At 39.2% G+C, this 23,389-nt stretch overlaps 5 protein-coding genes across 7 annotated transcripts; 2 read left to right on the plus strand and 3 right to left on the minus strand.

Annotated features, from left to right (window-relative positions):
* Nucleotides 1–1,499: 1,499 nt before the first annotated feature.
* LOC105688687 (IQ and ubiquitin-like domain-containing protein) lies at nt 1,500–5,002 on the minus strand. Its single transcript, XM_020853890.2, has one exon. It carries the CDS (start codon nt 4,769–4,771, stop codon nt 3,101–3,103), a length of 1,671 nt encoding a protein of 556 aa, XP_020709549.2. The 5' UTR covers nt 4,772–5,002; the 3' UTR covers nt 1,500–3,100.
* Nucleotides 4,994–7,384, minus strand: LOC105688688 (IQ and ubiquitin-like domain-containing protein). The gene is made up of 4 exons (XM_048656843.1): nt 7,161–7,384; nt 6,865–7,092; nt 6,192–6,736; nt 4,994–5,841 (listed from the first exon to the last, which is right to left on the minus strand). The coding sequence occupies exons 1-4, from the start codon at nt 7,382–7,384 to the stop codon at nt 5,459–5,461; spliced, it is 1,380 nt and encodes a 459-aa protein (XP_048512800.1). The 3' UTR covers nt 4,994–5,458.
* Nucleotides 7,385–7,644: 260 nt separating this feature from the next.
* LOC105688723 (N-alpha-acetyltransferase 35, NatC auxiliary subunit) lies at nt 7,645–11,166 on the minus strand. Its single transcript, XM_012405244.4, has 10 exons — nt 10,855–11,166; nt 10,605–10,666; nt 9,980–10,515; nt 9,697–9,889; nt 9,376–9,557; nt 8,972–9,304; nt 8,502–8,894; nt 8,246–8,419; nt 8,052–8,168; nt 7,645–7,992 (listed from the first exon to the last, which is right to left on the minus strand). The coding sequence occupies exons 1-10, from the start codon at nt 10,905–10,907 to the stop codon at nt 7,852–7,854; spliced, it is 2,184 nt and encodes a 727-aa protein (XP_012260667.2). The 5' UTR covers nt 10,908–11,166; the 3' UTR covers nt 7,645–7,851.
* A 1,532-nt stretch (nt 11,167–12,698) lies between these two features.
* Nucleotides 12,699–13,520, plus strand: LOC105688724 (microsomal glutathione S-transferase 1-like). The gene is made up of 2 exons (XM_012405245.4): nt 12,699–12,911; nt 13,137–13,520. Exons 1-2 carry the CDS (start codon nt 12,795–12,797, stop codon nt 13,464–13,466), a joined length of 447 nt encoding a protein of 148 aa, XP_012260668.2. The 5' UTR covers nt 12,699–12,794; the 3' UTR covers nt 13,467–13,520.
* Nucleotides 13,521–15,291: 1,771 nt separating this feature from the next.
* LOC105688690 lies at nt 15,292–22,722 on the plus strand. 3 transcript variants are annotated; one of them, XM_012405205.3, is made up of 3 exons: nt 15,292–20,335; nt 20,405–22,133; nt 22,203–22,722. In XM_012405205.3, the coding sequence occupies exons 1-3, from the start codon at nt 20,322–20,324 to the stop codon at nt 22,269–22,271; spliced, it is 1,812 nt and encodes a 603-aa protein (XP_012260628.2). In that variant the 5' UTR covers nt 15,292–20,321; the 3' UTR covers nt 22,272–22,722. The 3 variants fall into 3 exon arrangements, with proteins under 3 accessions (XP_012260628.2, XP_048513215.1, XP_048513213.1); XM_048657258.1 differs by having other exon boundaries at nt 20,408–22,133; XM_048657256.1 differs by having other exon boundaries at nt 15,292–22,133.
* Nucleotides 22,723–23,389: the final 667 nt, after the last annotated feature.

The following is a 23,389-nucleotide window of genomic DNA, read 5'->3' on the forward strand; positions in this document are numbered from 1 at the left end:
TATTCCACATCTCACGTAATAATACACCCCCTAGTTACGCCCCTTTACCACAATATTAGTCTCTGTCTGTTTTCTACCGCCACGGCTTCGCCCCTCGCCTCGCTCGGTACCGAATCTCCTCAATTTCCCGGCATCTTCCTATTTTCAAATTCGATACAAAGATAACTTTGGTTGGTTTTTTTCTTTTTTTTTTCTTCCATTCCATGCAGATTACGCGGCAATACGTCCGGTTGCCTCGGTCTTCAGTCTGACTTAGCGACAGAGGGTAAAACAGGCGCTCGATGGCAGGCAACCGGACACACTGAGTCGCAAACGGTGGGACACGCGGTATATACGTAGGGAAACGTACATCCGAGTTGGCAGCGAAACGGAACAGTTTTCAGGGAGGTACTTTATTCGTGGGCACATAGTCGCTAGTGTTATGTACATATGTATATTTGCGTGTACGTATGTAGGTATATATGTATATATGTATATGTATGTACCTCGCGCCCCCGGTAATGAAATTATTCAAGAAACAAAGTTCTTCCTCCTAATTTCTCTGACCTCCAGAAGTGTACTCCGTTGAATAAAAGAGGTGGAAATACCGCGGACGGTAACAACCTTCGTAACAAAACTGGTCCGGCGCGGCACCTGAGAAATACTCTGCATTATACATATACGCCGCATATATTTGTTGCGCTATACGTACGTACGTACCCCATAAAAGTCGCACCGTACGTCCGGATAATAATTACGGAACAAGTGGATACCCGCGTTACGCGGGGACGTTCGCGTCCGCGAACGATGCTCGTAATGACGCAGGTTTCGTTACTATTATTACCATCCTGATGACGACGACGATGATGATGATGATGACGACTGAGGGCGTGCGAGAACGATAGCGATAAACATCCCCTTGTAAACATTATCATTTTACTTCGCGGAGAACCGACGTTGAAAGCGTTAGGAATTACAGGAGGTAACCGCGCGATTATTGTGCGATGGGGCTAGTTTGATATTTTACAAAACCAACGTTAACACTCGTGTCTCGTAACGATCCAACGTATTTGCATAAGTGAAGTCATTCGCGGAGTGGATTTTTACCATACTGTCCTATTTGCTGATTGACTGAGAGGTCGATATTTAATTTTTCGAATATTTCAGCCAAACGCTTGGGTTTCCTATGCTGTTTTTATGTATTTTGACATCAGGAATCCGAATCTAAAAGCCAAATTGGTCTATCTATGAAATTGATCGAGTTATCGACTTTTCGAAGCAGAAAAATTAGGATATCTCGATGGGAAAAATTCGTAGACCGACAAAAATGAAATCTTAACGTGCGTGTAAAATATAACAACGTGCTAGTGCTTTAAGAGATTAACGAGAAATGGATAACGTTCGCATTTGTATTATCATCACGACCAGACGTCATCCGATGTCATTTCTCGATTGACGGGAAGTGGAAAATCGTGAGAGGGAAAAAAGGGAATCACTGTCCTTTCTTTCTTCCTTTCTTTAGTCTTTTTATTGTTAAATTTTCTAATCTCTTAGGTGAGCCACTTTGTCAAAGTTTATTCTTTCTCTTTCATAAAGTTATATGTACATATACATTCGATTTTTTCTTTTTCTCATCTGTACAGGTATATTTTTAATATTATGTACGGTACGTATACCATAGTTGGAGAATGAGAACTTCCAAGATCCCGCGAGTTACTCTAGATGTGCATCGCGCGGTACAGAATTTTTCACCGGTGAATCAAACCACGCGCAGCAGTCTTCTGAGAGTTCAAGTTTGTCTAAGCTTTTTTTCACGTCGTTTTTTTTTTGGTATTTTGTTTGTTTTTTTGTTTGTTGTTTTTTTTTTTTCGAATAAAAATTTCATTTCAAATCTCACCCAAGAGACACGTTTCCGACCGTACTATGTGTACATACAGTACGCTCTCATGTACATGGTTAGTATGTATTCGGAGATCAGAAAGAAACCGCGAAGCTCGAATCTGCCCAGGGAACAAAAGGTCGAACAACGAAACTTCGAAACTTAGAAAAAGTGAAGCAAGTGAAATAAAGGAAAGACAAAAATAACTGAACGTTAATAAGTACATGAGAAAGTAATTCGGAAGTTGAAGACGAAGAGAAAAACAAAATGATTGGATTCGAAGAATAATTCAAGGCTGCATTTATTTTTTTTTTCTCGTTGCGTCAATGCAGGGTTATCGTTTCCCACAATCCATGTCGGGTGATAAATTATGGGAACGAAAAAAAAAGGAGAAGGAAAAGTTGAAAAAAAAAAAAAAACGGAAAAATTTGTGCGCTCAGGCGGTATGATGGTAATAATCCTAACGCGGAGGTAAAATTGGGTGCAGAAGTTAATCCCCGAAATTTCGTATTAGCGATAAATCTCAATTATATATTTCCACCTCAGAGGCAGCTACGATCATCATTAAGTATAAACGACACGCGATTTCGATCGATGATTTTTGATGGAGAAAAAGAAGGAATAGAAAAAAAAAAAAAAAGGAACGAAAGAACGCGTGAAACGTGCAGAAATAAAAAAAAAAAAAAAAAATCAAGGTAGATACATAGATCAGATAATCGATTCACACCATCGATTAATCATCTCGCCTCGACCGAGGGTGTAAATTGATTGGAAAAATTGTTGGGATAAATTTTTTGGAGGGGAGAAAGTAAAGCTGGCTTGCGGAGAGAAATATCTATGTACCGATGTATATATAGGAACGTTAGCGGAGTAAAGGTATATAAAAATGAAAGGGATGAGGGTAAGAGAAAACGCGTTCATTGAGGAGGAGCCTTTTGTTCGTTCGTTTAACCGTTTTAGCGGGCAGTTAGTTCCAGCTGTTTTCCACCAAGTAACTTTGTTTGGATAAGGTGATATTTTCGGCACACAATTTTATTCCGAATTAGTTTGACTCGGATTCCTTTTTTCTCTTTTCGTTTGCACGTACACATACGTTCGCCTCGTACATGAGCCCGATAAATAACCGTGGTAATTTTCATTCCCTTCCATTTTACCGGGCTTTATTCAATCCTCGAATAAATTTTTCGACCGATTACGGATCTTCCCCATTCTTCATCCGATTTTTTCTGGTTTTCAATTTCTCTAAAAATCGTCGAGGGTTTCGCCCCCTCCGAATATGTCCAGAGACTCGAAGGTCAGTCTGGCTTGCAAATTCTTTTGCGTGAATTTTTGGAGCAAATTTTTACTGTACACGTGACCGAGGTCGTCGAGGTTCGAGTGGACGTTCGCTTCCCGTTTCGTCAGAACCAAGGTGTTCCAGGGCGCCCAAACGGCGTCTCTGTGAAAACGTACGAGGGCTAGTTGGTGGAGATCCGAGCATTCGGAAATACCTGATTTTCCGTGCCAAATAACGTCCACCAAATGCCTGATACCCTTGGGGCCGATGATGAAAGCCACGCTCTCAAAGGCCTTACGACTCGCCTCGTGCCTCCGAACTCTTCGTAACATTTCTTCGTAAGGTTCGTTCACCGGACGAATAGAAGATCTCTGTGATCTGTTCGCGTCGCAATTCAAGCAGGTGGATATCCTCTGGTGTCTATTTATTCCGAATTTTCTAATGGGCAATAATTTACCGCATTTACCGCAGAGTCTGGTTATCGATTCCGAACCTTCTAAAAGATTCGTCGAATGATTGTCGTTCGAAATCACGTCGTCGCCTTCGCACCGACGATCGAAAGGGTCTTGGCACTTGACTCCGCAGTATCTTTCGTTTTTTATCAAATAAAGAAACGCGAATTTCAAACGATTCCTCAACTGGTCCAACATTCCCTCGTGAATTTTTCGGAAAAGTAAACACAGCTCTTGGTCGATCAGGTAAGATATTTCGAGGACGGTTTCGCAGCGATGATTTTTCAAAAATTCACGAATTCCCGTCAACAAATTCAGCCTTTCTTCCGGGGGCATGTCCGACCGCGAGAGAGATTCGTATAATTTTTTATGCTCCTTAGCTTTTTGGACTCTCAGCGTTTCCATGGAAACCGTACACCCCCTGTACCCGGTCCAGGTGATCGGTTTCGCCCGACGGTTCAGAAAATCCAAGTTGCGCTTTTCCGCCTGAACTTTTTTCACCTCGGTTTTTATCCTGTCTATCGCACGGAGGAGTTCGATTTCTTTTTGAAGTATCAGAGCGTGCGCCGCCATCTTAGAGCATTTCATGAACGTTTTATTGGCCCTTTCGGTTTCCCCGGTTCTCCATCGGTCGACGAGGTTGTACAGCATCTCAAAATCATCACGAGTTTTCGGACTGGTCGATTTTATTATCTGAAGCTGCCTTCTGTTTCCGTGCTGCTCTTGGAACGCTCGGTAGAAGCTCGCGTTGGTCTTCACGAGGTTTCTAAATATCGCCGCGAAATGTCGTATCATCGACCGTGTGCGATACGCCCTGTAAAACTTTTGTATTTTCACAGCAAACGCCTCGAGGTAACGACGTCGAGCTGCTCCATCTTGAAATACGTTTTTCCGGATTTTCGACTCAAACTTTCCGGGCGATAAATACTTGTCAGAAGCACTAGGCACGTAAATTCCATTCTCAAAAGTTTGACTGGCTTTTTCATGCGGAATTTCGGTTACTCTATCCACCAATACAGTCGTCTGCGTGTCTCGCGTTATCAGGGAATCCCAGGGGACCCGAGGATCCCGGGGGCGGGTCTGAGTTGCCGCGTTGTGGTACTCCGTCTGATTTCTAACGTCCCTCCAACCCCCGAGAAAGGGCTTTCGAATACTCCGGTCCTCGATTTCCACCACTATCACCATCTTTTCCGTTTTCTTTTTTTTACTACTCACCCAAAAGCGACGTCGATTAAAAAATGTCGAACAAATTGATTGAACAAATAAATCCACTGAGCACGAAAAATATTTCAACGAACGTTTTATTTTTTGAGATAAAACGTTCGCAGCGAAGGCCCTCCATCCTCAGGTATTTTTCCTCGACTATCGCCAGCGGGTGAACCGATGGTGGAATCAGGGTTGCTACGAGTAAATATGTATACCGATGTTTGATCGATCAAACGGCTGCGAATATACAAGCGGGCCGGGTTATAATTAAAGGGGAGAGGAGGAAAAGAATCGGGGAGGTTTTTTTATTTTGGCCGAAAAATTTTGCATCGAAATAATTCAATCGTGGAACTTTTTTTTCGTCACACTGCGTAGTAGAAAGCAATAACGGCGTCGACGAAGATTGCTCAATCGGTCCGACTTCAAATTTTCTGCTGAAGCTTATTGGGATCATAATTTTCAATGGTGTTCGGGGCTCTGTATTCGTTTCTCTTTTGTATCATGTAAAATCTGGAGGACTCTCGGAAATATTTTTCGAACAGGACCAGCTCTCTGAAAATTTCGAGGTGAAAAGAAGAGAAAAAAGGGAAACCGAAAACAATCAGTCATCCGTGCTCTTTTTTTTACTTATTATTTTTTTTGTGTTCCGGAATCTTTGCGGATCAGTTACCTGAAATGACTCTTAGCCTGTTCTTGAGCTAGAAATACTTTGTCTAATAAACTCTGGGCGTAAACCGTGCGGAAATCTTTTATGTAGTAATGGGCCTCAGCTTCCTCTTCCGTAAGTAAAATGCAGTTCCAAGGTGACCATTCGGCGTGAATGTTGAATCTACCCAGACGTAGTTGAAATAAATCGTCGTTTTCACTCACGATCGATTTACCATGCCAAATGTTGTTCACTAAGTGGTATATTCCTGGCTCACGCATAACGAATATAAGACTCGAAAAACAATTTCTCTTCATTTCGTCCTCCCTGATACCGTTCAGCAGATAAGTAAAAAGTGAAAAATTTATACGCGCCTCCTTTCCTTCCGCCAATCTCTCGCACGCTGCATAAAATTATTCCCCACTGTTATTTGTCTCCGGAAATTATGAACGAAAAAAAAAAACTCTTACCCGAACAATGTAAAATTTTTTTCATTCTAACGTGCGCTGAAAATCTATTGTACGAAAGAAGTCTGTTGCAACGTCTGCAGAAGAGCATGTCGGTTTCGAGGGGTAATTCCAAATGATCGCATTCCGGATCACGTGATAAAAAATCGTCCTTACATTTGCAAGTACAATTTTCACTCTCTTGTACGAAATATAAAAAAGCACCTGCGAATTTCGAATGACTCAGCTCGAATCTTGAAACTGAAAATCTTGTTCATTCTTTTTTTTTTTTTTATTTTTCTTTTACTTTTTATCCTGCGTCTCAGTTGCGTTGGGCGGATATTCTTTATTCCACGACTGATCAGTTGTATTTCTTGATCGATCAAATAAACGAGTTCGTTCACCGAATAGCATCGATGATTCTTGAGAGAATGTTTGATCATTAATAAAAGTTCGACTCTCTCTTCCGTCGAAAGATTCTCATCGCATAGATTATCGTGAAGTTTTTTTAATTCTCGAGCTCTTTGAATTTTCACGGTAATCATTTCGACCGGTTTAGCTTTGTAACCGTTCCAAGTAATTGGTTCGCAATGGTACGTTAGGAATTTCATAGCTTTACGTTCGAGAAATTCATTTTTAACTTGCTGTTTTTGCTTGTCAATATCACGCAGCATATCAACGGATTTGTTTAACACCGCCACGTCCGAAGCTCGCTGAGCTCCCTTGAAGAATAAACTGGCTGCTCTTTTTGTTTGAAAATGTTTCCACTGATCCATCAAATTATACAACATGTCGAAATCAGCTCGCGACAAGGGATACGTCTTTCTTATTATGTCGTGCTGATGTCTGCGCCTGTTAAAAAAGAGAATCAAAAAAATTTCCAATCTCTATTAGGGAAAAGCAGCATTTTTATTCCGAGAAATGGAAAACCTAGGAGGAAAAAATTTGCAGAGATAAATGTTTTATGATCATTGTGTAACTTGTATGCAAGAATCTTCTCTTTTTCATGCTCTTCGCAGTCGGCGACAATTTTTCTATAAATAGCAGCAGACTCTTTTATGAATTTAGCGAGTCTGTACGCTCTGTAAAACTTCTGTATCATAACGATCTTCCCCTCAAAGTTTGACTTGGATCTATTTTCATCGTGAGATTCGTAACGTTTAGCTGTCATGTATTTATCCGAGACATTCGGAATGTAACAATCTGTCCTGTGGAGGAATATTTAAACGGCGAATTATTTTTGAAAAGTATTCTCGGTAATCGTCGTCCAATTTACCGCGACATCTGAGTGCCACGGTGCACGGAAGTTTCGGTAAACCGAGTTTTCGTTTCCACCGTTTGAACGGGTCGAGTACATTGCGAATCCCAAGGTACAGCTTTCTTGCGCGGTCCAGTTTGGGAATATGCGTTCAAATATTTAACGCCAGTAAGCTTATGCCGCCACCCTCCTAAATACGGTTTTTTTATCGCACGATTTTCTACCTCCACAACGATCATCATATCGATACGATTTATTGACCCGGTCAAAGGGTTCTTCGGTTTCTTATATCGAAAAATATATTGTGAAAATTGGGTCTTTATAATTTTCAGATATGGCTGATAAACACGACGCGATGGTAACTTCGTATAAAATAGCAGAAGCGTTTCGAAGTGAATCGATTTTCTTCTGGTATTGCTATCAGTTTAACATCTGTCGTCGTTCAGCTCGATTATTCATAAACTGTTTTATCAGCTGCGTGGGAGGAAGGAAACAGGGAAAATATTGACAACAAAAAATGATTTATTTACACTAATACAGCGATTTCGATCGAAAACGTTTAGGAAAAAAAAAAATATTTTTCTGCTCCAATTAAAAAAAAAATATACGTCCAAAGAGTCCGGGCGATGGATCAAATAAATATATGTAAACTTTCTTTATTCATGTATACTTATTTTTTTATATGCAATCAAACGACGACGAGAATTCATTACGCTAGCTTAATCAATGGAAAATGTTGATGGCATGAGAAATCGAATATCGGAGGGTCAGTAGAATCCTTTTTGTGTCCACCAGCCAGTAATTTCAGTACTATGAAGTTGGTTTTGGATACTTTAAGTAAATCGTTTATCTGAAATCACAAGTATATTAATAAGGTCATAGAGTTTATGAATAATGTACAATTTTCACCTCGTTTACGGTATGCACATTCGCAGGGTACAGGGAGCGCGCGCTTTCCAGCATATTTCTGGCCTGGTGAAAATTTCGACATCCAGCTAAGTACTGTGTTTCACTCGTGACCGGTTCCTGGGGAAAAATAAATTCTTGAAGAAATTCTCGGAGCCCACTTTATTCTATCAATTATCAACCGTTAATTGCCTTACGTTTATGTTTTGCATCTGTTCGCTGGTCATGTCCAGGAATTTTTGATAGTGAACCGGAGGTGGTGTCAGTAATGAGGCGAAAGGGAGAAGTCTGTGTTCATAACGAACTCTCTCAGAGTCGAACTGAGACTCAGGTGAGGGGATCTTTTTGTCAATACGAAATCCTACTAGCGCCTGTAATCACAAACAAAAAAAAATAAAGAAGCCTTTAGCAAGAGATGAGAGAAATAAGTAAGCAATCGACGAACGATATTACCTGATAATATCCTTCGCAGATATTTTGCAAGGCTTGATAGATAAGAATTTCTAAGCTGTAGGGCCTCGGTGTCGATTTTTTTTTTTTATTTTTCGCACTTTTCTTCGCTCCCCTGCCCTTTTGAGTTTCATTATGAATATCTTGTTTCATTAGAAAAGTATCTGCCCTTGTAATGGTGGCGATAAGCCAGCCGTAGAGAAACTCGTAAAGATACCAAAAAATGTAGTGATACTCATGGACCGAATATAATTCCAACTCAAAACCGCTGAGCAAATACATAACCATCACTCTCAACGTATGATACAATATCCAGGTACCAAAACACGCTAGGTGGGGTCTTGGCGTGTCACTTTTCAACGACAAAGTGTGCAGGTACGAATCCACTCGCTCTGCCTGGATGAATGAAAATCGGAATTATAAATAACCAGGATCAAGTGAGCCACTGGATTGGTTCAAAAACCCAACGATACCTCATCCTGGAGAGCTGCAAAGTCTTCTAATAAATGTGCAAGTTTATCCCTTTGTCTCGCTCGATTGTGGCCAGTGAGTTGTACCAGGCTTCCGAATAGGCAAACACAATGGCCTAAAAAACCATCGACATAATCTTTGGCCTGATCATTTTGCAATAACGTTATCTTTGGCATCAGAGCTGGAGGAGCTATGAAGGCTCTTGCAGCGTCTCTCAACACATCGCCAAAACTCTGGCTCCCGAAGACCCGATTGGGTAATGGCAGATAAACAATTTGCAGCATGGATCTTGACAGTATACATGGGCTCTGGCGTGAAAATTCCAAGAAAAAATCCTGAAAGAAAATTTTATTCTCGACAAATTCTGGTGAGAAGACATTGTTGTTCTGCAAAATCACATTCTTACCAGAGCTCCGTGGAAACTGGTGTAGCCTGTAATTTTGCTAACAGTTTTCAACCGATTCAATAATTTATCTATATATTCCAGAGCTTCGCTTCGCGGTTTAATTTTTGTATATCTCGGAAACGTTGGAGGTAATAATCGTTGATTTACCATGGGATCAAACCCCATAATGTTTGGATGATCACCTGAAATGATACTGTGCGTTTGTTTCACCGAACAATTGTTTCAAAGCGAAGCGAAGGAATAGGAAGGAATACAAGGGATAGGAGGGGCCACATCAAAAGCATCAAAGCAACAACATAAAATTGTATAAAATATACCAACACATTTCATCAGCATTTACACCTCGATTTACAGTTTTTAGCATGACTTGCATCATATCAGAGCAATTGGATAAGAGCCTTTGGCAGTCTACTAAGCCTTGCTGAATTTGCTTTTTTCTTTCCATGAGCGACACAGTTTGGTAGAACATTTTAGTAAATCTTATCCTCGCGTACAAAGCCAGCGCGTCGTTGTACTATGAGAAGTATACCATTGGTTTAATTATGCTCCTTCGAGTTGAACTTTGCACAACTATATGTAGAAAGAACCAGAAAAAAAATCTTACTTCTCTATCAGATTCATCGTCTACAGGTTTTATCCTGCTCTTCCTGTGCAGTTCCTCTTCAACTTCTTTTAACATGGCTATCGCCTTTTGCTCTGTAATGTATTGCTGTAATCTATAGCCATAGGTGACACTTTGGAAATCTTCTTCCTCAAACACCATGGCTTTGTTAATGCAATCTCTAATGATCTCTATTATTTTATAAATCGCATAACAAAACGTCCGTAGAGGCTTGTCTAATATTTGTCCTGGTTGATGGAGATACAAGTTGGTAAAAACGGTTTGCGCAAGACTATGCCCTTCGAGCCAAGATACTATGCAAGAGTATGTAGAATCGATAATCCCTATAACTTCAGATTGAGTTAAATTGTCCAATTTAATAGCGCCAGAGTCAACAGCCTGTTTGAAAGAGTATGGCTTATTGTTGCCCCTGTTACACAACATTCCAGCATCCATTTTTGGGTCCATCATCTCGATAGCGGACATAGCTTCAAATAGTCCAAATAATTCATCGTGCAAAAGTTCTCCTAGTTCCAAACCTGAGCGAGAAAACATTGACCTATAGAAAACAGCTCACCTACATCGATGCAAATATTATCAAGTGTTCCGCCTAACTCTGATGACTTACTTTGTACAGAACTAAAGAACTCATTGGTTATATCGACCCAATTATATGTGAGCTGATCAAATCTGTGGGGCAAAAATGTAGACGTTATTCAAAAAGATCTGAAATATTCGTGGCTTGAAATCTAATGACCAACTATTCGGATAAACAGTTCGCTTATTGGATCCCTGGTATAAATTCTAGTTTGTTTTAACCTGAAAACGATACGACGTTTTTTTGTAAACTTTATAAGTTACGATAACCTTTGACTTACTGTAGTTGCTTGTCTTCGGCATTTTCCAAAGGTTCTCTTGTCAAAGCTGCCATTTTCAATTCAGCTAATTATTATTACTGGCTAATTATATGATTTCAGGATTCTTTCATCCGTTGATTGACTTTTTACGGATACATGTTCACTCTGCGAAAGAGACGAGGCGACTAACTGCCGTCTGCTAGGATCTAGAATGCTGATGGTACCATTGAGAATAGATGGTTTGATTTACAAAGAAATGCCAAAAAATCAGTATGTCCCCGTCAAAAAAAGACATACTGGTAAGAAATAATTCAAACTACATATCAAAACTAGGCTAATCAATGGAAAACAATAATAAAAACCACTCGCAAAGAACAAAAAGTGGAAATTCTGGTTTTAAAGTAGGCAAAGGGTAGGAAGAATCTAGGGGTAGTAGAATGCTAACGCTATCCCTCGGAATTGTAATGTACTAACAGAATTGAAATTGTAGCAAAGCAGAGATTCAAGTATTGATCGAAACATTAGAGCCTTGAGAAAAGCAGCGGCAGTTGCTACTCCATAATTTGAATTTGAAAATCAGCTTGTATAGTATTTATGAATAAAGGAAAAGTCTGCATTCATCCTTTGAGGATTTTTGTCGAGCAAGACATGAATTGTTGAACGACATTTAAAAGTTTCGAAACGCCACAGTTAATTTGAATTGCTCACTCAATGCATTTTGAAATTTGGATGATTATGGTACCAGAATTTCACTTGGTTCCCCTTTGTAATTTTTATCTTGAAATTGTTAATTTTCATTTTTCCACAACGTATATTGAAATCATTACGTTTATAGGTGTTTTATTTATATTATGCGTTAACAGTACTACAACTACAGCTCAATTTATCTATGATTACAAGTTGTTTGATATGCGAAACTATACACAACAGAATCCGACAATTATTCAAGGCTAGACCACAATTCTACAAGATTGGTTTTTGGAAACAAGTTTTCTTATTTTTCCGTTCTTAGCATTTGAGATACCAGGGTATAATTTTATTTTCACATCGACCGTGGAGCATTGAAATCTCCGTTCTATTCTCCAACGGATTTGGAATAAAACAAACTACTATTTTTTTTGTCTTGTATTTTGGATTGCTTGATTTATCATTTCACATGACTGTTGAAAACCTATTGTTATAAAATTGTGGAAAATTCGTATCACTGACGAACGTTTACTCTTTACTCAACGGACTCTTATCATCTTGTCGATTGTCGGTCATCAACGTAATTGAAGTGGATAAACTCAGCAATTATATACAACTATCGTTTTTTTACAATTGTTCATGTCCTTGTACATTTAAAGAGAAAATCTTGCTTTCAATTAATGAACATTATCTGTCTATTAATTTTACAACACAGATCTTCGTGGGGGCATCGCATCGCCTCAACTTTTCATCTACACTACCATAGTAAATCTTCCAATTTCAAACGCTTATAACTTTCTGAAGAATGCTCTTAAATAGATAAAATTTAGATCGACTTAAAGCTTGAACCTTCCGCTTTCAGATACCTTCAAAGCAAAGAATTTATCTTAATTTATTTCTGCGGTGCAAGGCTCTAAAACGATTGGGGCACGAATTGACTTTCTAGAGGAAAAGTTGAATATCCAACGCTTCAGTCGGCTGTTTCTTTTTAGTTTTGAAATTGGTTTGGACAAAGACAAGATACTCTCCGTAAAGCGGCAGTTGGAGTAGTTCGGAGCTTCGTTGTTGATAGCGGGACAATCTAAAGGAATGGACTTTGTACTAGTCCCCGTTAGTGAACGGTTGGTGTATATAATCTATATAGACATATATAGAGGTCGCATCCATGACTTGTAAGACGGCAGTATGACTTGCAGTTAAACACAGCATATAACTTCGGTCAGTCTCATATAATCTGCAGATCGCGTTATCACGTAGACGCAACAGGTAGCAAAATGTCTCTCAATATTGATCCGGAAAGTTTAAGAGTTTTTGGATTTTGGGGCGCCATTTTGGTACTCAAAGTACTCGCCCTCGCTCCGCTTACCGCTCGTCAACGACTACAAAAACAAGTGAGTTTGAATTTGAAATAGAATTCTTCTAGTTTCTTTCGTCACTAGATTAGGTATTCATATCAGTATACCTATACATTCTGTTATGTGATCATAAATATGGAGCTTCTGCTTGATCGTATAGTGTACATTCGTAATTAATTTTTCCGGTATAAATCGATTTGTACTTATGATCCATCGAAAGTTGAAATATTTGAAAATCGTACTAGCAAACCTCCTTTTCAGATATTTTCAAATCCTGAAGATGTTAAATATGGTGACAAAAAAGCAAAACTTTGCTTTGACGACCCAGATGTGGAGCGAGTTAGGAGATGCCACTTGAACGATCTTGAAAATGTTGTTCCATGGTTTTTGGCTACATTTTTATGGCTTTCGACCAATCCTTCGACGTGGCTAGCCGGAATTCTCATCAGAAGTTTCGTCATCTCAAGAATCGTTTACACAATTGTCTACGCTCTCGTTCCATTGCCACAGCCATCGAGAGCCATCACATTTTTCGTCGGTTTTCTAATAACAGCCTATATGGCGACGTCGACGTTGCTACATTACGCCTAAATCATACAAATGATCGAATTGATAACTGACAATAAAATTTTTGTTACAATATAACGTGATTGATTTTATGTTCGTTTAGTTTATTCATCTCTTCTTAATATGTGTATTTTTTTTTTCCATTCAAAAAGACTAGGCGCAGATCTTTCGTGGCAGATATCGAGATGAATCAAGCCCGAAATCCAATTGTTTGAATGAAAATTTATCGACCCAAAACCACCGATAACAACCAAATATTGATCTAAAAGCGCATCAGGGTCAATAAATGATCTGTTTATCGTGCGAAGATAAGATAATACAATCGATCTCTAGAAAAGTGGACATCAACTTCTATTCAAATGGCACGCTTTTTTTGAGTCAATTGAATCTTGGGACGTTACCGATTTTTCATACTTTAAAACTAATAGTTTCCAATTTTTAAGATTCTTCCGATTGGATGAACCAAATTACTACATTTTCGTTCACGTTGTTACCCAACGACGGAATACATTTGAAATTCAAAAGCATTCACCGACACAATTTTACCTCCATCTAAAAATGAACTCCGATATTTTCGGTGATTCGTGAAATCAATTTGAATACCAAATGGAAAGTATTTTACTGCTGTGCCCTGTTTTATTTTCGTGCACTGGATTTACCGCAACTAAGCGCGCTCTTCGCGAGTGCATGTAACCCTGATGAGAATGATGATTTAACCATAGATATTTTTGCTAACTAATTATTTTAATTCAACAGAAAAGTATTGCTGCATCTTTGTAATTCAATCCTCTAGAATCCTCTAAATAAATGAATTTAAGACAAGATGGCACCGAATTCCAGTGCGCTGCCATAAGTATAGGCAGTACGTTCAGCGAAAATGGCTTCTCTACGTATTTCGCTTCAGGACGCTGTTTTACTTACAGAGTTACCTGATATCCTATGAGTCGTGCGACTCTTCATTATTCTTCAAAATACTTAATTTTTCGCTCAAGAATCCACATTTTTTTTAATTGGGTTTTCCATGCCATTTCTATGTATTTTGATCTCAGGAATCCGAAACCGCAAGCCAAATTGGCCTATCAATGAAATTGATCGAGTTATCGCGAATTTATCGCTCCAAATTGTGAAAAATCAAGGATATGTCAACGGAATGTATTCTCTACTTTCCGATTTCGAAGAATGCGAGAGAAAAGATTTATTTCAAGATGCACAAACGTCCAATATTACCAAGGAACCTAGGTGGGTAATAAAAATTCAGTAGGTGATGTAAAATGCTGATGAATGAACTTCATTACAGGGCTGATCGCAGTAAAACTTCACGTTGAATGAAACAACCGAATCGATAACGATTGAAGAACTTTCCGGGTGCGAAGGGATTCGAAAGGGTTGAGAGGATGTTGCAGGTGATGTGAATTTGATTTTGTTGTACAATTCGCGACGTCGCGGTACGAACTTCAATGTTTTCAGAAAGTTGTCATGGCAACTTGGTTGCCTTTAAGGTAATCCAGCTACGCGGGAACATGCCGTTCACTAGGTGGTAGTCCCGAAAGTGCTGCCGGACGGGATGAAACCACCATGAAAGTCAATTCTTTTAGTACACTCGTTCGTGCCGGTATATTCTTTTATTTTATTAGCAAACAAAATTTCGAAGAACCAAAAAAAATCCTTCCATTCTTCATGGGAATCTAACTTCATTTCGAAATGCAGTCGCACCCGACTCACTTGATTGTAACTTTGACTGGTTTTCATTATTCAGAGCGTTGGAAATCGGAGATCAGGATCATCGGTAAAAAATCGATGATGACGATGATGATGCCGGTGGTTGAATGGAATTGTGAGTAATCAAAGAATGATCGTTTTTATCATCCAATATTACAGAAAAACGCTAGGGCTGCACTCATTTTACTTTTTTCTTGTAATCCCACGAAGAAACTGACACTTGACATTCAATCGAACGATTCTAAATCAATATTTTGACACGTTTCGTGATCCCGGCGCTTTCAACACTGCGGTAAAATGACGTGTGATGCATCCGATTGATTTGTAAGCCGTACCCTGCGGTTTATTCTAACTATAAGGTGCTCTTTCGCCGAGCGCCTGATGGCACGCGACCAAACATTTACGTCGGAAGTGCAGGTGATTCAGGCGTGTTTGATGATCCTTTTTTCTCTCACGGCTTATGTTTAAATGGTGGCAGGTTCTTCCGTATCGATCAAACATCAAGGATCGATTCTTCTTCGGTATTTTCGGTCGTTGAATGTGTTTGAAATTTTTTTACAGACTGGCTTATCTCCAGCACTATTTTCGGAAGGGAGTTTGGAGTATTTTATCGCATTCCTTTGAGCCCTTAAAAAGTTCATCGCGATGATTCAAGCTTTGAGAACATTTCTAGAATTTTAAATCCTCGAGGAATGCATTTTTTTCTTTCTTCTCTTTATCTGCTTCCCATTCGAATTTTTATAATCCTCTAATAATACTCTGATGGACGTTACTCTGACTAGAACGCACAAGAGTCGTTGATAGCTACTGTGTTTTAAATTTTTAGTGTGGTTTGAAAATTCACGTCACTTTTTCACGAGCTGGAATAGAATCTCGTTAGTTCTGCAGACGAATTGCGGTACGGTTATCAAATAATTTCCGTGTTTGAAAAAAAAAAAGGATAGGAAAGGAAATAATAAAAATCCTACACCTTTCGAGTTTTATGTCAGCTCGTAAAAAATGATCATCTAGTTTTGAACAATCTTAACATCAACGACATAAAACAGGTTGAAAATTCGTCGAATAACTTTCTTTCTGTATGCGTAGTCCGTTCAGAGTGTCGCTCGTAAATTTCAGTTGAAAAAAAAAAAAAGAATATAGGTACGTTCATTAGTTTCATTGAACAAAACTACTTCATGTGATTGGCAGTAATCTTCCTGACGTTCGTGATAAAAATTTTTAAATTCATCACAATCACTGCGAATCAAGGGAGGTCGTACGTTTTCAAGGTTATTCTGAAACGATAAAGGAAGAGAATGAAAAAATGAAATATTCGGTCAACGATGAATCACATGGTCGGTGAAAAAAAAAATTGTGCATCGTTCAAATTTGGCGAACTTTTGATCGCAATACAGAAAGAAAAAAAAAAAAAAACGTCGATTATGATAACGTAGGATAAAAATAAAGTTCACAATTATTATTTAAATAATAGACTGCAGGCGTATTTCATGTACCTTGAACCGTCGATGACGTATGAAGGTTGATTTCACCCACGCAAATTTCGCGGACATCATTCAAATACGACCTTATATGAACTACGAACAATTACGACTCGATGAAATTTGACTCCTCGTGACGTTTGTAATTATTTTTTATCTTCCGTTAAATCATTCTCGTCGCCAGATGTGGGCAGATCGTATTCAAAATTGGACCAATTTCATGAACTGTGATGAAGAGTAAGTTCGAAAATTTCTCCTTTCGAATATAAGCGCGTGTGTTTACCGATAAATAACATAAACGAATAATTGATATTCTCAAATTGATATCTTACGAATCACGACCTCGTTTGACGATCGCTGTGTGCAGCAACGACGCGTACGTCTATACCGGTCTCTCAAAATCCGTGTCATGGTCAAGAATGATGAACAGAAAAATTCTGAGGAACCGACACGCCGGCCTGACGTCCTGGAGGATATTCTCTAATAAGGGCCACTGAAAGGCTCGTGCCGTCTGGGAGTAAGTGATGACGTTGTCTCCAATTCTGCCGTCTGTCTGGCTGCAGTAAAACTACGGCCTTGATAAAAACCACATTGTTTCCTTTATCTTCCTTTTTTAAACACGTACATGAACAAAGAGAGACCGAAGCAGATTTCTCTGGGAGAAAAGGGAACAAAACAGATGTCACGAGCGAATCCTTCGGGATATTTTTAAACGTTGCGAATTCTATCGTCCATCGCTAACCGAGGATACATATCAGAATTATGTAGAACGTTATGTATCATATACACGCTTTACATGAGTTCGCTAGGTACAGTTTTAAAAATGACATCATCGGCTGCAAATGCACTTGCACCGCGAATGTTGTCGAGTACTTTTTCATGGCGTGTAATCCATTTTATGGTGTAACCAACTGTTTGCACTTATTACTACACTGTGTCACATGTCTTGTAGCTTTTGGAGCGAGTTTTTCTTTTTCTTTTTTCATCTGTTCACGTAAATCATGATCGTCATGGAGATATGTAAATCGTAATCCATTTAAAATAATTAGCGAAGATGAACAAAACACACTTTTTTCTGGCGAAGTCAACATGTTATACCGGTTACATAAGTATGTGATTTTTCAACTCGTTTTGGAATTCTCTCATTGATGAAAAAAATGTGAAAAAAAAATCGCCGTAGACGTTAACGAACAATGTAGATAGAGAAGACTAGGTTTCCTTTTTTTTTTTTATTCCCGTCTCCATTTTAGGAGAATTCATTATCTTGGAATGGGAGATGGATATGCGTGTATATCCTTGACTCTGAAATGAGAATGGTTGGATATTTCGATGGAATCTGTATCCGAAATGACAAGAGAAGATTTTTTTCTCATTCGTTGAAACGTTGGAAGAAGTTTTCGACAGGTGAAAAACAAAAATAGTGAAGTGTGCGTCGTGGCCGATGTGAAAAGAAAAATAAATAAAATAAGCAGATCGTGCGAATGACCATAAATGGTTTTAATGACTGATGACTTCACGCGGTGAAAATAGCCTGGAGGTTCAATTCGATTCGTTCAGTGGTTCTCATTCGATATTATTAAGTAATTTAATTTTTTTTAGGATTCAACGTATCGTGAGAATGGAAAAAAGCTCAGTTGCGAGATATTTGAAAACGACGATCATCTGCGGTGGATATCTCTTTTTCAAATAATGATAATGATTCATATCGAGACGTCGATCTGTATAATTTATATCATTTATTGCGTTCACATTTGTACGTAAATGCTACATACTTTCGAACTGATATTTTATTCAATTCGCGTATACGTATAAACGCGTGTAACGAGAATTAACATTTGTAGAATTAAAGCCGGTGGTCCCTGGATATCGAGAGTATCTGCAAATAAGGAAATGAATCCATTTGGTCTCAGTTTCATAATGTATACACAGGTATACACGTATGCAGCTAACGTACTATATCCACCTACTTCATAATTCAAAGGAATTGAAAAAAGTAAAATAAAATAAAATAAAACATTCGAAGGACCTCCGATTAAATGAATCAAGGAAAACGCGGTGAAAGTGTGTACGCAGTTATTCAGATTGACATAACTATGCATTTACAATTTTCAAACCGAAAATGGATAACTAGACTACATGAAACTCGATTACGTTATCCTAATTAATTACTCAATCAGATCAATGAATCTTAATCGATCGATCACGTGTATAAAAAGATCACTAGATCACAAGAAGAAAAAAAAAAACTTAAACGAAGAAAAACTTCAGTTTCAAAAGATTCAATTAATCGCTATGTGTTGTCAAATTTGTTTTTGACTCTCAATAATACGAGGTGGTTTATTTTTGAGTCTTCAGTTTCACCGGTGGGGTCATAGAAGTTGAGAGAAAAGCCTCGCCCCGTTTGAAGCCAGCCTGACGTTGTTGTATGTAAGCTGCAGACGGAGCAACAATTTCTCAGACCGGCGACCGGTTCGCCTACTTGAAATCGTCGAATGTTAACCAAATACGGGAAGTCGCGTATGAGGTCGGCCACGGCTGTGTCTACCTATAATGTTTAAAGAAAGATCGCGAATATTTTTACGCCGTACGTTCGGTATACCGAGGATATTTGAGCTTTACAAAAATACAAGCGTGACCAATTTCCTGTCAAACAAAACAGAATAAAGAAAAGTCAAAAAAGAACAGCGAGAGAGGGAAAAGATCGAGTCACCCCGCCCACGTCTAACGTATCGATACCGCATCAGAATCAGAATACAGAAGGGGATAAATTAATTTTCTCGAATGTTCGATTGATTTCCTGAAAGAAAACCATTTTCTCATTTGCGTTTTCCATGACAGTGCATCAGTCATGAACATAGCAACGCAGATTTTGCTTCTTCCGAAACTGAGACAACAGATGAGGGAGGATCAGACCTTGCTGTTTTGTGAAACCGTTTTTTATAAGAAGAAAAAAAAAAGTTCAGTCGATGGAAAAAAAATTGACAAAGTTAAACTCGTCAGCTTCGTGCCATGTAAGGATCTGCACTGATCACCGAGCATTATAATTATGTCACGCTGCGGTTTCATTGCGACACCGGTATTACCTGCGTGCAAATTCTCGAAATTTCATCACGGCTTATCGGAAAAGCTCGCGATTGGCTGTCACGGCGTTTCAAACATCGCTATGGAAGCCACGCCGTCATGGTGAAAATAAAAATGGAAACTTAACGTGAGCCTCGTCATTTTAAGATCGTACTTTATTGGAGAATGATCGTCGATTCACTGAGTCGATTATGGCTCGATGAAAAGCAAAATTTCGACTCAACTGTTGAGATGTTTGAGCAGCTTTTCATGACTCCGGAGCTTTGGTCAAAGTATCTTATGATGTTGTAGAAATATGAGTTTTATGATGAAACTTCTGTGACGTTAAGTCACCACAAAGCATTTCCGGATCAAGAAGACATTTCTTCATTATCATATGACTGGGAAAAAGATGGTGACGATTGGTTAGTTAGTTAGTTAGTTATTATCTTGCGCTTGAGAAGCACGCGTGATCAGCCTAGTTTTACAAATGAGCGAATGTTGGAAGAAAAAAAGAATTAAACGAATGATAAAATAAAATTTATACGATATGGATATCGAGTGACACGAAGTCGAATGTTTCCTGAAAGTTTCCAAAATTTGCTACATCCTGTCGATTAAAATGTACCACGAAAGGTGAGTGAATTTCTGTCACATTGGTAAAGAAATTTTCTAAAGAAAAAAACTGATGATTCTATTCGACAGAAGATTCGTGTCCATCGTCGCCTTTCTCACGATATTTGGGACCGGAACATCGCTGGGGATGCGATACGAGCTGAAATACTTCGACAGCAACCCTGGTGTCTACTTCGAGTACGTGGGGACCTTGAGCACCTACAACAGCAAATGGAATCTGATAACCCATTCCAGCATACTTTCATTTTTCGAAAGACAAGAATTTCTCGAAAATTATTACGAAGCTGCGTCAACTGCATGTTCAATTTCAGGGGTTGATAGAAGCCAGGATTATTCCGAATGTAAAAAATTACTGAACCAAGTTCGGCAGGAACTGGACGAAATCCAACTGAAATTTGAACACCTAGCCGGAATCGCGGGGAACGTTACTATCCTAAAAGATCACGGGAAATTTTTGAACGTCACGAACCTGCAATCCTTCAGAAAACTTTTCGGGAACTTGGATTCCACCGATGCTGAATATTACGACACGCAGATTCGCGGTCATCACAACCCCATCGAATTGGCTGCGATGAAACAGACGAATGTTCGTCGAACGAGTTTGACGAATCTTAAAAATTCAGTTTACGATTTTAGAATTCATGAGACGCTTTTGAAACTCGGGATCACCCGTTTGCAAAAGGATCACGGAATCGGCTATCCAGCTTTACGAGAGGATTTCGATAAACTTATTCCAATTTTTACTTCGCTAGCAAATGACCTGGGAAACGATATCAACGGTGTGATCGAGTATCTGGTTTACATTAAAAAGGGCGCGCTTCATCCCAGCGTTCTTTCGCCAGCTGAACTAATAAAACTTCTGAAACCACAAGTCGGATATCTGTCGCCCGGTTCAAATTTTCCCGTTGACTTGCTACCGGAAAATGCGAATTTATTGACCAGATTCGTCGAATTCAAAGCTTATTACGTCAATTACGAGATTGTGACGATAGTCGAGATACCGATTTTGGAAAAGCAGGTTTACGTTTTACAAAGAACGATACCTTTACCTGCCAAAGTGGACACTAATCTTTACGGCTACGTCGACATGGCGAAAAATTTGACAGCGATCGACGTCGACTTCAAAACTTATCTAGACGTGACCGAAGAAGACCTCGAACAATGTAAGAAGGTCAACGATCGTTACGTGTGCAGAAAAAATTACCCCATGAATTTTCTCCATTCCCACGATTCTTGCGAAATAAAATTGCGTTGCAGGCCGAATCACCTTCCGGAAAATTGCAAGGTCAGGTACGTTCATTTGACGAAGACGTTGTACATGGATTTGGAGGACGAGGGTAGGTGGCTCTTCGTCGCGCCGAACGAAGAGGAAGTCCGAATAACCTGCGCGAACGAAAGAGAACATTTTGTGACACTGAAAGATTCGGGAATAATTTCAATCGACGGCAAGTGCAAGCTTTCTTCGGATCAGCTTGTGCTCGAGAGTAAAAATTCAACGATAACGGAAGGTCATCGCGGTTATCTTCCACCCTTCGATCTGTTCTTGGGAGAGAAAGAAAAAAGCGCTTTGATCGAATTCGAAAAATTGTACGCTTCCGATTTGCAGCCAGTGAGGATAACTGCTTCTGAGGATTTGGATAAAATAAGTTTCCAATTGGTCGAACTTGAAGAAGACCTTCAAAAAATTGCTGATCAACGTCATTCCAGGTTACATTTCGAACACTCGATTGCTCGAATAATTCTGTGGGTCATGGGAACGATTATCATATCGGTGGTCCTGGTGTATCTGGTATATAGGGTATGTGGAAATCGCACTTTGTGCGTAAGAAATCATGAGTTGAATTCGGCTAACGATGAAAAATTTCAGATTCTAACGCTTTGGAGATGTTACTTGAAAATCAGTAGCTGCGGAGAACGTAAAAGTCCAGCTTCATGAGATGGAATCCAAAATAACCGCTATGGGAACTCGAGTACAATGGTTGTTGGAAAATGAAATCCGTCTATTCCGAGGTGTTGGAAATATAAAAAAATCACTGTCCCCGCATTCGTCTCTCTTCATTTTCCCCGTAACGTATCTAGAACATTTGAAATCATTCGATCGCGAATACGGCGATTCTAGAACGAATCGCAAGTACCAAATGTGGTGCAAATTTTCCGAAGAAAAGCCTCGAAGCCCATAAGGAACTGGGATTTCCTCCAAGTCGTATGGATCTCGAAACACGAAACCGCGCAGACTGTTCGTCGTTCGCATTTCTCACTGCGATTTCCCAGTAAAAGATCAACATCATAATTACGCAGAATCTGTAACCAGCAATGACCTAATGCAGTAAAAACATAGCGTAGTTATTTATTTATTTCATTATAATTATTATTTATTTTTTCTTCCACATCACTTTTTTTCTATTCCTTAATTGGCTATCCCGATTACATTTTCTAGACAACAAATTAACCGAAGATTAAATCCATCGATGAAATCGCCCACAGTACCGTCCCACAGGGGATATAATTCCCATGTATCTCTGACGATTTCGATTAATTGGAAGTCGAATTTTGAGTAAGAAAAAAGTAAGAATTTCGCTAATAAAGACCGCTCATGTTCATCGTACGTCGTGAGAGTTGTGATTTTTAGGTGAGAATCGCCGTGAGGATTGAAAAAGAGAAGTAGAGAGGGAGAGAGCGGAAACAGGATGACGTAACTCTTCTCCGCTCGTTAGTTTGCTCTGACAATAAGATTTACTGTTAATTCTCAGCTGCGGTTGCAGCGCGGGTAATAATTCTAAAACTTGATAATGATAATTACGAAACAAAACGATTCGACAAGTTCAAGAGTCTGACTGCGTGAAACTGTTCATCGAACGAAAAACGTCTTTTCCGAGTTTCGCTTCTCTCGTAGGTCAAGGCGAACCGCCAATTAACAGGTTCGGCACCCTGGAAGCTTCGAAAAGCCCGAAAAGCTTCCGGTCCCGTAATCCCAAGACGTCGACTTCGTTCTACCTGCAGATTTTATCGAGAAAAACGACGACGATCTAAACCAAAAATAGTAGCCTAATTTCT

This window comes from Athalia rosae, chromosome 6, assembly GCF_917208135.1.
Source record: "Athalia rosae chromosome 6, iyAthRosa1.1, whole genome shotgun sequence".
NCBI classification, from domain to species: domain Eukaryota; kingdom Metazoa; phylum Arthropoda; class Insecta; order Hymenoptera; family Athaliidae; genus Athalia; species Athalia rosae.